At 36.2% G+C, this 13,854-nt stretch overlaps 1 protein-coding gene across 1 annotated transcript in view; it reads right to left on the minus strand.

Annotated features, from left to right (window-relative positions):
• Positions 1-5,751: 5,751 nt before the first annotated feature.
• tld (tolloid) overlaps positions 5,752-13,854 on the minus strand; it is a 53,274-nt gene continuing 45,171 nt past the window's right edge. Inside the window, exons 7-12 of the mRNA XM_017611785.1 lie at positions 13,639-13,844; positions 10,582-10,944; positions 7,954-8,240; positions 7,655-7,835; positions 6,279-6,541; positions 5,752-6,106 (exon numbers count right to left, since the gene is read on the minus strand). Of these exons, the coding sequence (XP_017467274.1) occupies positions 5,891-6,106; positions 6,279-6,541; positions 7,655-7,835; positions 7,954-8,240; positions 10,582-10,944; positions 13,639-13,844 (1,516 nt within the window). The 3' untranslated portion in view covers positions 5,752-5,890. The remainder of the gene's footprint in view (positions 6,107-6,278; positions 6,542-7,654; positions 7,836-7,953; positions 8,241-10,581; positions 10,945-13,638; positions 13,845-13,854) is intronic.

Consider the following 13,854-nt stretch of genomic DNA (forward strand, 5'->3'; position numbering starts at 1 on the left):
CACTCGTCGGTAATGTTTAGAGACCAATCGAGCAAACTTAGAAAAATAAAACTGGGGGTTCCACAGGGTGGTGTCCTTTCCCCACTACTGTTTAACTTTTACATTTCAAAGCTCCCTCAACCACCAGAGGGAGTCTCGATTGTCTCTTACGCCGACGATTGCTCAATCATGGCGACTGGGAATGGAATGATGACTTGAGCTCGAAAGTAAACAGGTATCTCTCCGTGCTTTCTCGCTTCTTCACTGCAAGGAGCCTAACCCTCTCCCCCACAAAATCCTCTGAGACCTTGTTCACCACCTGGACGAAGGAGGTCAGGCTACCGCTGGGAATTCACGTCGATGATACACCAATTCCGGCGGTGAATAACCCCCGAAATACTCGGAGTAACCTTCGACAGTCTGCTATCCTTCTCTGCGCACGCAACCGCTATGCCAACAAAGTACAGAGCCGCAACAAGGTTCTCAAGTCGCTAGCCGGCGGTACATGGGCAAAGACAAAGAAACGTTGCTGGCAATATACAAGGCAATAGGCCGGCCGGTTTTAAATTATGCAGCACCAGTGTGATCGCCGTTGACTAGCAGGATGCACGACGAGGCGAAATCGCTCCCGATTAAGGAGCACAACACAATGATCTGCAAGTAGTTTCTTGTTGGGAGCCATAGACGTGGTCACCCAAATAGGCAACTGCTTGCAGAAGAGGCCTCGCCCAGACACATCAGGAGGCATCTCTACGAACTGACGGACGAAGTCCAGAGGTTCATTAAACAACCTCTGGACCCGTCAGCTTATTAGCAGGCCCTGAACGGTATTCACAGGGAGTCAGTCCCTAGTTATGTAGACTTCAGACCTGTGAATGCCATTCTAGGCGCACAACCACCGGACATTGACGGGACGGAGCTTCATCTGCCTCGGGAGACTAGAACCACAATAGCCCAACTTCGCTCTGGCTACTGCAGCAGGTTAAACTCATACCTGAGCAGACTAAACGCAGATGCACCAAATGAGTGTCCGGCATGCGGAGAGACACCCCATGACTCGAAACATCTCTTCGTATGCCCGCAAAACCCGACAACCCTAACGCCTTTGTCCCTGTGGACCGACCCTATTGAGGCTGCACGCTTCTTAGGGCTACCGTTAGTGAAACTTGACGACAACGACTGAGATATTAACCGATCTGGTCGGGGTGGTTGTATCCGCTACAACAACAACAACGAAGATTGGTACTCTGAAGGATTAAAACTTGAAGATGGAAAAACTGGAGCTGGTATATTTGGGTAAAATTTTAAAATATCGATAACAATGGACTGCGTGCCCTACAATTTTCCAAGCGGAGATTCATGGGATAGAGATCTGTGACAGAGAACTCCTCAGAAGAGGCGAAGCTTCCAAAAACATCTGCATTATGTCGGACAGTCAGGCGGCCTTTCTAGTGCTGAAGTTCCACACAATAACATCAAAACTAGTGAACGACTGCCTCAGCACCCTAAATGCTCTTAGAATCAAGAACACAATATTACTGGGCTGGGTGCTGGGCATGAGGGTCACAATGGCAACGACCAGGTGGACCGCGTGTTACCACAATATTCCATGGCCCGGAACCCTTTTGTGGGTTCACAGAAACACACTTAAGGGAGGTTAAGTGGGTGGACAAAAAATTCCATACTCATTGGAGTGAATGTCTAGCACAAACAAGCTAAGCGGTTCACCTGTCGCTCACAAGAAGCTTCAAAAAAACTTATAAATTTAGGAAGGCAGGACATTCGAACTCTCACTGGGTACTTCATGGGACATTGTTCCCTGCGCTTGGTGCTGTGAGATGGACGAAGAAAAGCCAGAATACATCCTTTGTTAATGTGTTGCTCTCGCTAGACGCAGACTCACTGAGCTAGGTAGTATAACACTTAATGCATTCGATATATGGAACAAAAAGCCCACGCAAGTGCTAGCCTATATTAAAATCCGGGTAAAGGTGAACGCACAAGAGAATATCTACTTTTTGATTTGAAAATAAGAAAACAGAACAATCCTAGTGGGTGAGAGCATACAAATTTCAATTATATACCACCCCAATGTATATACAATACACATAACTGTAAAAAAGAAGATTATAAAATTAACAAAAAAAAAAAATGGAATAAAAACTTTTAAAGTCACTTTCAAGGCGAATTAATATAAGTAAATGTTACTAGCTCAGCTGATTTTATGTATGTGTTTCGCCGCACGGCTTCTGATTTCAAATTGAAAAATTTTGTTTGAATTTCTACACACACTCTTACAGATTTTGACAGTTTATGCCGCCAAAGCAAAAACAAAATACATGTAAATTTTTGTTTTTGTACTCCTGCTATCACCTTATATTAATTCGCCCTGGTCACTTTACTCGAAATGCGCTCTATGAATGATTTTCATTTTTGAATTTTTAGAAGCTAGAAACAATGTACTTTTAAAATTTGCAAGACTTTCCAATGTCCAGCAACCTTTCATTTAATCTTGGTTCAGACGCACCGACTCATTCTTCAATCTGAAGTTAGAGAGCGTAATCATGCTGCCAATTTGAATCGCAGGTGAGATCGATATCCTCGACCACAACAAGAGTGTGCAAAATTAACTTTGTTTTGTGACACAATCAAATATCTTGAGAACGAGATAGCGAAATAAATGCAATTGTATTTTAAAATAGAGATTTTATATATTAGGTTTGTTCCACAAGCTACTAATAATAAAGAAAAAGATGAGGATGAGGATACTGATGAAAGTATAGATGAAGATAGAGGAAGAAAGATTAAAATAAAGGTAGTTGTAGAGAAAAGGATAAAGATAGAGACACAGAGACTCAATCTGGGAACTATTTCGGGATTTTAGTGATTTTTGGGATTATCGGGATTTATCGATGTAATAATCGATATTTTGTCGGTTTTGTTAGTGATATTTTTATTGATTTTGTTATCGAAATTGTTATCGATATTTTTATTAATTTTGCTATCGATATTTTCGGAAATTATCGATATATTGGTCGATATTTTTATTGATTTTATTATCGATGTTTTTTTATCGATTTTGTTACCGATATTTTTATTGATTTTGTTATCGATTTTGTAATCGATTTAGTTATCGACTTTGTTATCGATTATTTTATAGATTTAGTTGTCGATATTTTTATAGATTTTGTTGTCGATATTTTAATCGATTTAGTCATCGATATTTTTACCGCTTTTGTTATCGATATTTTTATTGATTGTGTTAATGATTTTGCTATCACTATTATTATCGCTTTTGTTATCGATATTGTTACTGATTTTGCCATCGATATTTTCGGGACTTATCGATATAAGGATCGATATTTTTATCGATTTTGTCATAGACATTTTTTATTGATTTTGTTATCGGTTGTTTTACGATTTGGTGATCGATTTTTTATCGATTTTGTTGTCGATATTTTTATCGATTTTGTCATCAATATTTTTATCGGTTTTGTTAAAGATATTTTTATTAATTTTGCTATCGATATTGTTATCGCTTTTGTTCTCGATATTTTTATCGATTTTCTATCGATATTGTTATTGCTTTGTTATCGATTTATTTATCGACTTTGTAATCGATTTTTTTATCGTCTTTGTTATTGATTTTGTAATCGATTTTTTGATAGATTTGATAATCGATTTAGTTATCGAGTTTGTTATCGATGTTTGATAACGATATTTTCATCGATTTTTTTATCGATGTTTTTACCGATTTTGCTATCGATATTATTATCGATTTTTTATCGATATTTTTTTCTTAGTGTGTGCTTTCGTTTTTGACTTGGATATGCTCTTAACGATACCAAGTATTCTACGTTTAAATTTAGCGACTGTATCTCCGATACAGTCTCCAGACCAAGACGAAGGCGCTGGACTGTTCCTTTTTTACGGTTATTCAACTCAAAACCAGTGTTGCCAGAACTTTTTGGACGAACCGGCTAAATTGGCAAATAAAACCGGCTAAAAACGGCTAACATGTTTCAACTAAATTTCACATGTTTTATTTAAATAAATCACGAGTAAAAATACTATTTCTTGGAGAGAAGTTACAAATTCGAGCCGAAAAAAATTTGCCAGCAAGAATTTGCAATCACGAAAAATATATGATTGTGGCACATGGTTGGATTTTTTGTCGACGATAATTTGAATAAACAAGTTCGTTGAATTTAAAAATTTACAAGCTGGAGCGATTTTAAAACGAAAAATGTAAGTTAAGTTACTTAATTAATTTAGTTAATTCCAATGATTTGCAAGGTACTCGGCAAAAAAACTGTATTCTTAATCGGAATGCAATCTCAACCAGAGTATATGGTAAACCCGACAAAGAGATTGAAACGTATGTTGAAGAAAGTCGGACTGACAAGTTATATACACGTAGATCCTGTTTTTTGCCCCTCTGAAAGAATTTTAAAAATTTTATACAAATTTCTTTTGTTTGAAATGCAACCGTGGACACGAGCTGGCAGAAAAACTTGAAAATTTGCGTTCGTACAGAAAATTGCAAGTTTCTCTACATGAGAGAAAATTTGGGAGCATTTGATATTTTGAGTGATAATTCTCGCTGGATTTTCGACGAACAAACCTATTGTCTTCCCTACAAGGCCTTTTCAGACTGACCGATTCTCAATACACTCAAATAGAAACCAATACACATAAAAAACGCTGTAAAAATTTCCCTTCAATTTTAAGGCAGTAAAACAACGACCTTAAGTTAACTTCAACCGAGGCCATATGTTGACAAGGGATGCAAAATCCCAAATACACAAAAGAACTGGTCAGATTTTTCAGAAATCCCTTCACTTCTGATGTAAAATATGATGCCAAAAGACTGCAGATCTCCCATTTAGGTGACCGGTCATATGACCGGCAGATGTCTCGTAGGATTCCCAGAGAATTTTGCTTTACATAGAAATTTGTGCTCTTTTATTTTCATTTTGACTCACTTCAGTGTTGGTTCCTTTAATTCAAGTTGGCATTCGGTTTTTGGAATTTAAATAAGTTCTCAGCAAAAAAGTTTGTTTAAAAAAATACATATGTGTACATAGTGCTTGAAAATATCAATTTTTCCCTTACCTTAAACCTTTGGGAGTGGGCAAAAATGATGTTTTGTAATTTAGGCAGAATTGAATATGCGCTATCTGGGAAGACAATATCTACATGTAATATTTATTCTGTTTGTTGGCACTATATCCAAACACAAACGCATCTTAAGTGTCTTAACAGTGAAACAATTTCTTGTTTTCCAAGTTTGCGAATAAAACTTCACACTCAAAATTCAGACATTTATAACAAACATTTTATGAAGAAAATCCCTTATTGGTTTAAAATAAAAATAAGCGAAATTGGCCCAATTTCATACAACCCTGCCTTACATGCAAATTTTCTCCACGATAAGGCTAGTAACCATTCCTAACAGATTTTGGGTCACTTAGTCAAAAATGGAAACAAATATACATATTTGAAATTTAAGAAAACAAGGCAAATAGCAAAATCGGCTAAAAACGGCTAATTTTTTTCTGCAAAACGGCTAACAAATCGGCTGCCGGCTAAATCGAAATTTCTCCGGCTGTTTGCTACCGCAACCGGCTAACTCTAGCCGGAAAACGGCTAAAATGGCAACACTGCTCAAAACACAGACAATTGAATTGAATGGATTTCTTTTTTTAAGTTTTTTTTATCTATTTTCGCAGTCACTTAATTTTTCAAATAATTTTACATTTATTGGCACGGCACAAAATCTTATATACATAAATAAATATATACAATACATCATGAGTACATTAAAATGACTTATATTTCCATTAATAAACCGACTAATTGTACATCAGTAATAACAAACAAGCAATACATGCTAAATTATTGCCACATATTAATCATCATCATAATCGCTACCCGTATCCGAGGCATAGTACATGCTGCGCATATAACCAGGAAACGGCGTCACTGCATCTAAATCATCTATCAAGTCCTCATCCGGTGGTTCTACTGCTACAAAGGAAACGGCGAAGCCGCGCAATGAAGTGCTGCCGTCCGTTTGAAAACGCATGAGTAAGGTGTCAGTGTATGACTTAATTGTGGGTGGTTTCTGAAAATATGTGAGAAAAATGTTTAGTACTTTTTAGCTGTTAGGTATGTATGTTTGTATGTTTTATGAAAGTAAAATCTTGCTTTTTGCTTACCCTATGTTTTATGAAAGTAAAATCTTGCTTTTTGCTTACCCTATGTTTTATGAAAGTAAAATCTTGCTTTTTGCTTACCCTATTGCCACAAAAACGACCATGATTGCTATTTCGCATGTACTTTTCTTCAAAAATTTCTTCTCTAATTTCCACTGAATCATATTCGCAGCGGTCTGAATATTCGATTTCAAAGTGCAAAAATTTAATTTGAACACTGCTTTCAGAATCAGCTTGTATTCGCCAATTACAGTACATATGACGATTATAAACACGATGACCATAGCGTGGATGTGAGTAAAAGACCTGCGTTTGATTAGTCGCCCGCAAGTAACCACCACATTCTGAAATTGAAAGAAAGTTTCTAACTTAATAAAATATAATGCATTTTGAATAATTTTTAATTTTAAACGGGAAAAAGGGTTATTTAATACAAAATTTGAGCTATTCTAATCCACCCTCCTTTGAATTTCTAATCTCGGTGTTGCTCCCGATATAAGTATGTATGTATATTTAGGTTTGTGTAAGACATAGAGGTCTGCACCGGAAGGTATCTTAATCAGAGTGAAGATTTGTAGGAACTACCTAACCTAAAATGTTTCAAAAAGTCTCGAATACAACATTAAATGTCAAAAATAGTCCCAAAAAAGTCAATTGAGAAAGCCGAGTTTCAGATGGCACCTATCTATCCATGGCGATTTTAAAAAAAAGCTCAGGGTTTTTATTTATTTATGTTGAAAAATTAAAGAAACAAATTTTTACGTTTGAATGCTTTTTTGTAAAATCTTTGAAATTAATTTAAAATGTATGCAATTATTCATAAACCATTTTCTATAGGATACATTTAATTAAAAAATGTATTTCATTTGTTATCTATACAAATATATATTTTGAAAGCCGTTTTTTTCTGTTCGAAAAACTCGAGAACAGCTGTACCGATATTTTTGAAATTTTGGAAATTGAATCCCGAATCCAAGAATGATAATAGAAGAAAAATAGTTTCGATATTAAGGGGCGAGGCACCTCACATACATTTATTTTTTCTATTAACATCCTTGGAGAGTCTAGATTCGATTTGCAAAATTTCAAAAATATCGGTACAGCTGCTCTCGAGTTTTCCGAACAGAAAAAAAAACGGCTTTCATCGGCCAAAAATTGGGAATCGGTCGGACTCTAGATACGACAATCTTTTACCCAGGCGACGATATATATATACCTACATGAGCTCATCTTGTACATATGTGATTCCATATATACGATCAATAGTAGTTCATGTTTAGCTCAGTTATTTGATGAAATAGAGCTTTTAAGATAGCTGCCAGAATTGCCTCTTGCCTTACAAAAGGTTTATGTCTTTCAAAAGACTGTGGCAAGTTCAAAGATAGTTGACAGAGTTGCCCTGTTGAATTAATGTAGCCACTAACTTATATTGCATTAGTCACTTTGCAAATGCTAACCTGTTGAATATGTTGCTCTAAATCCTTTTCGTTGAAGTGACGCATCTGTCCACAGTACCATAAACATTTCATTTGTAGATGCCACCACCGCATAAGGTTCATGCCCACCACAGTAGATGCCCAAAGTTGAGCTGTTTTCTGTTTTACCATCGTATAATGCGACATAATCGTAAAAACACTCCTATACACACACAAATACAAAACAGAAAAGATAAATGTTAGTGTGTTTTAAGTTGAATGAGTTAAGTGTCAGATGTATTGCAAATTGATTGCGACAATTTTGCGCCAAATTCACGCACCTGATGATTTTCCATTTCGAAATCGTGAAATGTCAACTGCACACGATGACCGAGTACAGTGCGGAAGTGCCAAAAACAATAGGTATTTCGAGGATAATCGTTCGGGTAATTAGGACTGTAGATGCTCCCCTTTGGACTTGTAATTTCGAATTTACATTTGGTTTCGGTGCAGTTGTGTCGATTCTCGTCAATAGTGTAACCATTGCGACAGGTACACTTATACGAGCCGAAAGTGTTGAGGCAGTGATGTTGGCAACCTCCATTGTTTATGCTGCACTCATCCAAATCTGTATAATAAAATAGTGGAATAATGATGAGAAGTTATAAACGTTTCGCTTCTTAAGAAATAAGTATGCCATTTGTCACGGGAAAAACATATTTTAGAAAAAAATGTTTCTTAATTTTTTGTTGTACTATATATTAACTCAAGTTAACTTAAATACATATGCATTTCGCTATACAAAAGAAAAAAAGAAGGTGCTTAAGTCCCGATTAATAACCATTATTCTTAGAGTGTGGCAGCGTTTTTAAGTCATCAAGTTATCAATACTAGCCCTGGGATTCAGTAATTCAGTCTCATCTCAAGTCACTAAATTTGAGATTAGCAATTAGTGACTATTTTTGTGACTTGAGGTGATTTGGCTATTCAGTAGGAGAGAGTCACAAAAAGTTCACCAAAAATGTGTGGTGAAAACAAACACAGTCAACTGATAGCGTTTATGTATGCCTTTTGCCGCGCCGCCCGAAGAGTCGCAATGGCCGAGTGGTCAAACCATTAGGCTGCCGGTCGAGAGGGTCCGGGTTAGTTTTTTTTCATTCGTTTTATTTTTTTAATAATCTTTAGATTTTAATGTTAAAAAAAAAAAAAAATTTTTTTTCAAATGATTTGTATGATATTAAAGCATTTTGGTTTATTTCCTAACGAAATTCTTATTGAACAAATTTGATCGCTTCATATTCGCGTTTTTTTTTAGTAAGGGCGTGTGTGAATCGGTAACAAAGTTTGCGGCAAGTAAATTTTTGACAACTATGAGGTGAATAAAATTTCAGTAGCACATGAGGCTAGTGAAATTTTTGACAAATGCATAGAAAATTTTGACACTCGCAAAGACTGTTGCTGTGAGTAATTTTTCGTAAAACAAAAGCTTAAATTGATGAAATGCAATCAGTGATGTTAGATGTGTTTAAAATATCAATTTCACTTCAATTTGTAATAGTTTATTCCGAATAAATCTGCGGTTATCAAAAATTTACTGCTGTCAAAAAAGATTTCATTTCACACAGCAGATTGGCAAAACTGTCTCACCATAGTAAAAACATTATTCAACAGCTTTCCCCATAGAACTTTGTTACCCATTCACACACGCCCTAAAATGGAAAGCAATTAACTTTTTCTCCATAATTTTATTTTTGAGACCTGCTCTTAGCCAGCTGACAAATTAGTGACTTTTTTTTGAGACTAGAGATGTGAGACAGCGTACTGAATACCAAATAGTCTCAAAATCCCAGTTCACCACCAAAAGTCACTATTAGTGACTAGAGACCGCTGACTGAATGCCAGGGTAGATCTTAGCAAGCGTGGCAGTGGCTTTTACCAGAGAACGTAGATAGATAGAGAAGGTGCAAATTTTTGGAACGTAAAATTGTTTGGCTGAAAAATAAATCCATGGAATATCACCACAGCGCGATTAACATTTCAAGAAGAGTTAACAGAGAAAAATGTAAATTTCTGTTATGATAATGTTATATTTGTTGCAAGTGTNACACTGGCAATCAAAAGTGAGTGCATGCTGTTTTTTGTTTAATATTTGCAATGTTTTTTAAGTTAATTTTTTTTGTTATTTTCGACGGGTTTTGCGGTTTTATGCATATAACAAGTGCAATATAAAAAATAGCGCTAATTTTTTTTTAATNTTTGCATCTTCATAAAAGGAGAACAAGATAAAAAATTTAACAAAAATTACAAATTAATGAAAATTATGTGAAGATTTACCATATTTTCGTTTATTTGCTCACAAAGAACATCACATTTCATGTTGCTCAACATTGTATTATGTTATCAACATTAAATTCAACAGAATTTTTACATTCCGACTTGAACTTTTCTAACGCTGTTAATTTTTCGTCCGCGAATAGTTTCCACTTTCAGTTTGCACCTTCTCTATCTATCTAAGTTCTCTGCTTTTACCTACGTATGTATGTATAAGTAAATTCATAAAACTTTTTTTTTTAATATTGGTATTAATTGAGCTACCGGCCAAAAAATTCTTAAGCTTGTTGGTTGGTTAACGCAATAAATACATTTTAAGATCTGAACCAAATTTTAACGATTCTTCAATGGGGGGTCAGCATTAGAAGGTTTTTGTTATATGTATGTACCTTAAAAATTGAGCGCCAAATTCTGATGATTAAATTCAACTCGGCCAAACACTAGCATACATACGCGTAAGCGCCAATCTTTTATTATTAGGCGTGTTTTATTTGACGAGAAATTTAAGCTATTAGCTTTATTTGTATGGAAGACTTAGCCAATATAATTATGTTGGATAAGTCTTCCATACAAAATAAGCTAATAGCTTAATTTTGTCGTCAAATAAAACACGCCTATTATTGTTAAATTCCACTTACCGATAAGAATCTTTGCCGAAAATCCTGTGTGTTGTATGGACTTGTCTGAAAAAAACTCCAAACGTAATATATTATGTTCGGACTTCAGAACGGGGGGCAACTCTCGTCCACAATAAATGCCGATTTTCTTCAAACGACTATCGCGCAACTTGGAATAAGCCAACAGGTAATCATAATTGCACTCAGTGTATTGATATTTTGTTCCTTCCAAATCGAAGTGTGTGAAATTGAGGAAAACTGCATGACTGGGCGGCGCAACAATCTCCCACACACACTCTTTCGATATGGGATACATATCCGGATATGACGGCGAATTGAGAGTGCCGTTGGGAGTAGAGGCATTGATAATACCGCCGCACGCATCTGTAAAATAACGGTAATATTTGTTAATATCAGACAATAAACAATAATTAAGTATGTAAACATATGTATGTATTTATGTTCGCTGTTTAAGCTCGTACACATTGGATACCATGCACGCGCACTATTTACATACATATAAACATTAGGGTATCCGGAGAAATTTTGTTCTGTCGAAATTCGATGTACATTTCCTATATTTCCGTTTGATAAAAATAGCGTGCAAATTTATGTATAAAGTTTTATTGACGTGGGATGATGGAAATCTGGGCCGATTTGAATTTAAAGTTTTGGAGAAGATTTTGTTTTGAAATTGCTACACTATTTCCAGAGCTTAATCGCAGTGAATGCAAAACGTATCCGTTTCACATACTGTTGTCTGTACATACGTTTCTGCCTCACACTTAAGTGGGAAAAGCGATCGTCAAAGTACCCGAAAATGGAATCAGTAAACGGGGGGAAATCCGCACTTCATCCATGTTCTTGTCTTTTTTCGGATCGGTTTTCGGATTTTTTGCTGGCTGGGTTGTCATTGTTTGACTTAGGACCAGGTTGCATCTAATTTCGGAATAGTTGAGGTTAAACATAGAGGCTTTGACAATCAGATAAAGGAGATCAAAACTAGCAAACTAGCCACAACTTCAAAGTTCCCCACGTAATATACTGCCCACCCGCATTTGACGCAACGACAAAGAAGACGTTATTGATTCAAAACTCGGCTTTGCTATATACATACATAGAGTTGAGCTGCGTTCAAAATACTCAGGTCGGTAACAACTAACTGAATATTATTTTAGTAATTTAAAAATTCTATCAAACTATTAAAGCATAGAGTTGCTTTGAGATATGAGAAAGCGGATAAGTGCGCCAGAAAGTTTCCTTTTCTAAGACTTTGGGAATAGAAATCAGGCATACGACCCTTTCTAAAATTCCTGCCCTTATATGTTGAACAGAAGTCCAAAGTAGCTACTAACATCAGATGGACTAATTTGGACACATGCAGGACATCGTTATTGCCCAGGCCATTGCTTGATGAACGGAAAATACAACTTTTTACGGGAATATGTAGGGAGAGAGAATATGTAGAATTTGTAGAGAGGACATCAACGACTAAATTACCATTTGTATGAAAAAATCATAAATGACTTCCATGTAAATTGAGCCCAAAGTCATTGAAGACTTAACGTCGCCGTATAAGATACTCATATGCATGACATTCGCAATTTTATATGTCTGGGTGTAGCTGAGTATGCAAAGATACTGGCCACAATTTGTTGATATCCAGAGATGGTCAGGGTTCGAATTCCACTGCAGACAACATGCAAATTAAATATTTTTATTTTTTTTCTTGTCTTGATTATTCACTTCACGTATGCTTTTTTATAACGAAGGCGGTGATTTTAATATGCGCGTAATTGAATAGAATATTTACCAATATACAGTACTTTCGTTGACGTTTATAGTAAGATCAATTACGTTTCTATTTGAGTTTAATATTTTTTCCCCTCTGTGTAGCGAAACACTGACCGCTATAACGATTTCTGTGGAGGTTGTAAATATAAGAAAGAAGTAGAATCCGTTACGCACTTCCAGTCTTGCACTATGAAGATAGCGCTTGAGATTACTGGCGGCTCCAAGAAGCTGGGCAGCCACTCACTGGATAAATTTTCTGAATTTGTCAAAAGATCGAGATGCTTAAGGTACATGTAGGTATAAGTTTTTGAAGAAAGGTTTTCCTAACCCACTCCAGAAAAAACGATATCGCAGATTTGCTGCGGTCGGACCATAGCAGAATTCCACATATAAAAGGGTGTAGTAATCGCAGTACAACTTAACCGAAACCTGAAGTCGGTACGAGTGATTGTCATGCTGTCGCAATATACATGAGGGGTATTCTCGGAGTCTTGCAAAGCTCTTGCACGGTGAACGGATTACACGGATTGTATGGTAAAAACTAATGCACCGTACAAGGTCTTTTCAAGACTTTGAGAAACCCCTATGTTTTATACGAAAAGGAAAAAATATAGTGCAAAAATATCAAGAATGATAGAATACAATATTGCGCCGATCAGAGAGGATTTTTGAGAATAACTTTTGTGTGACGTCACACTGGTGCAATTGCGAGAGAGGAATGCCAAAACGTGAGCAAGAATGGAAGAAGAAGAAAAAATTTTGCAAGGAAAAATGTAAACAAGTTGCACCAATGTGACGTCATGCAAACAACGATTCTGTCAAATTCGTTAAGAGAGGAATAGCGGTCCGAGATCGACGCAACCTTTGTATTCTCTCAATCGTGCAAAAATATATATTGTAAAACTCTATTTTATTATCTGGGACACTCTATTACACATTCTGTTCATTAGGGTCATAGTTAAAAATATGAATGCCTAAATTGTGTAGGGGGCACGCTTTTATTTTGTTCTACGTACAAACTAAAGACATGCACGAAAATTTCCAAATTTTAAACAATCTTTTAGGGGCCGCTGCTTGCTTTGACATATTATTGAAACTTATTCATACAAATTCATGAACTCGCCTATTTTTTAATTTTGAAATTTTCGCAGATGCCTTTATTTTGTACGTAGAACATCTGTTAAGGACCACCCCAATATGGACGTATGTGAGAATATTTGCTGCTTCGCAGCTGATTAATAAACAGGCATACTACATATGTGTTCATGTCAAATGTAAACAAACCTTCGCAGGAACGTCCATCGGCCTGTAGCTCGTAGCCGGCAAAACAGGCGCACTGATAGCTCCCCAATGTATTGATGCATTCGTGCTGGCAGCCATGATTGGAAAATTTGCATTCATCGTACTCCTGCAGGAAAACCGCAGAAAAGCCAACCTTCTGGACCGAGCCGTCTGATACAAACTTTACATACATTTGATTTAAATTGGTCCTGTAAGGAT

The sequence above is a fragment of the Rhagoletis zephyria genome, unplaced genomic scaffold (genome assembly GCF_001687245.7).
Source record: "Rhagoletis zephyria isolate East Lansing unplaced genomic scaffold, Rhagoletis_zephyria_1.1 Rzeph_scaffold_00455, whole genome shotgun sequence".
Classification (NCBI taxonomy): Eukaryota; Metazoa; Arthropoda; class Insecta; order Diptera; family Tephritidae; genus Rhagoletis; species Rhagoletis zephyria.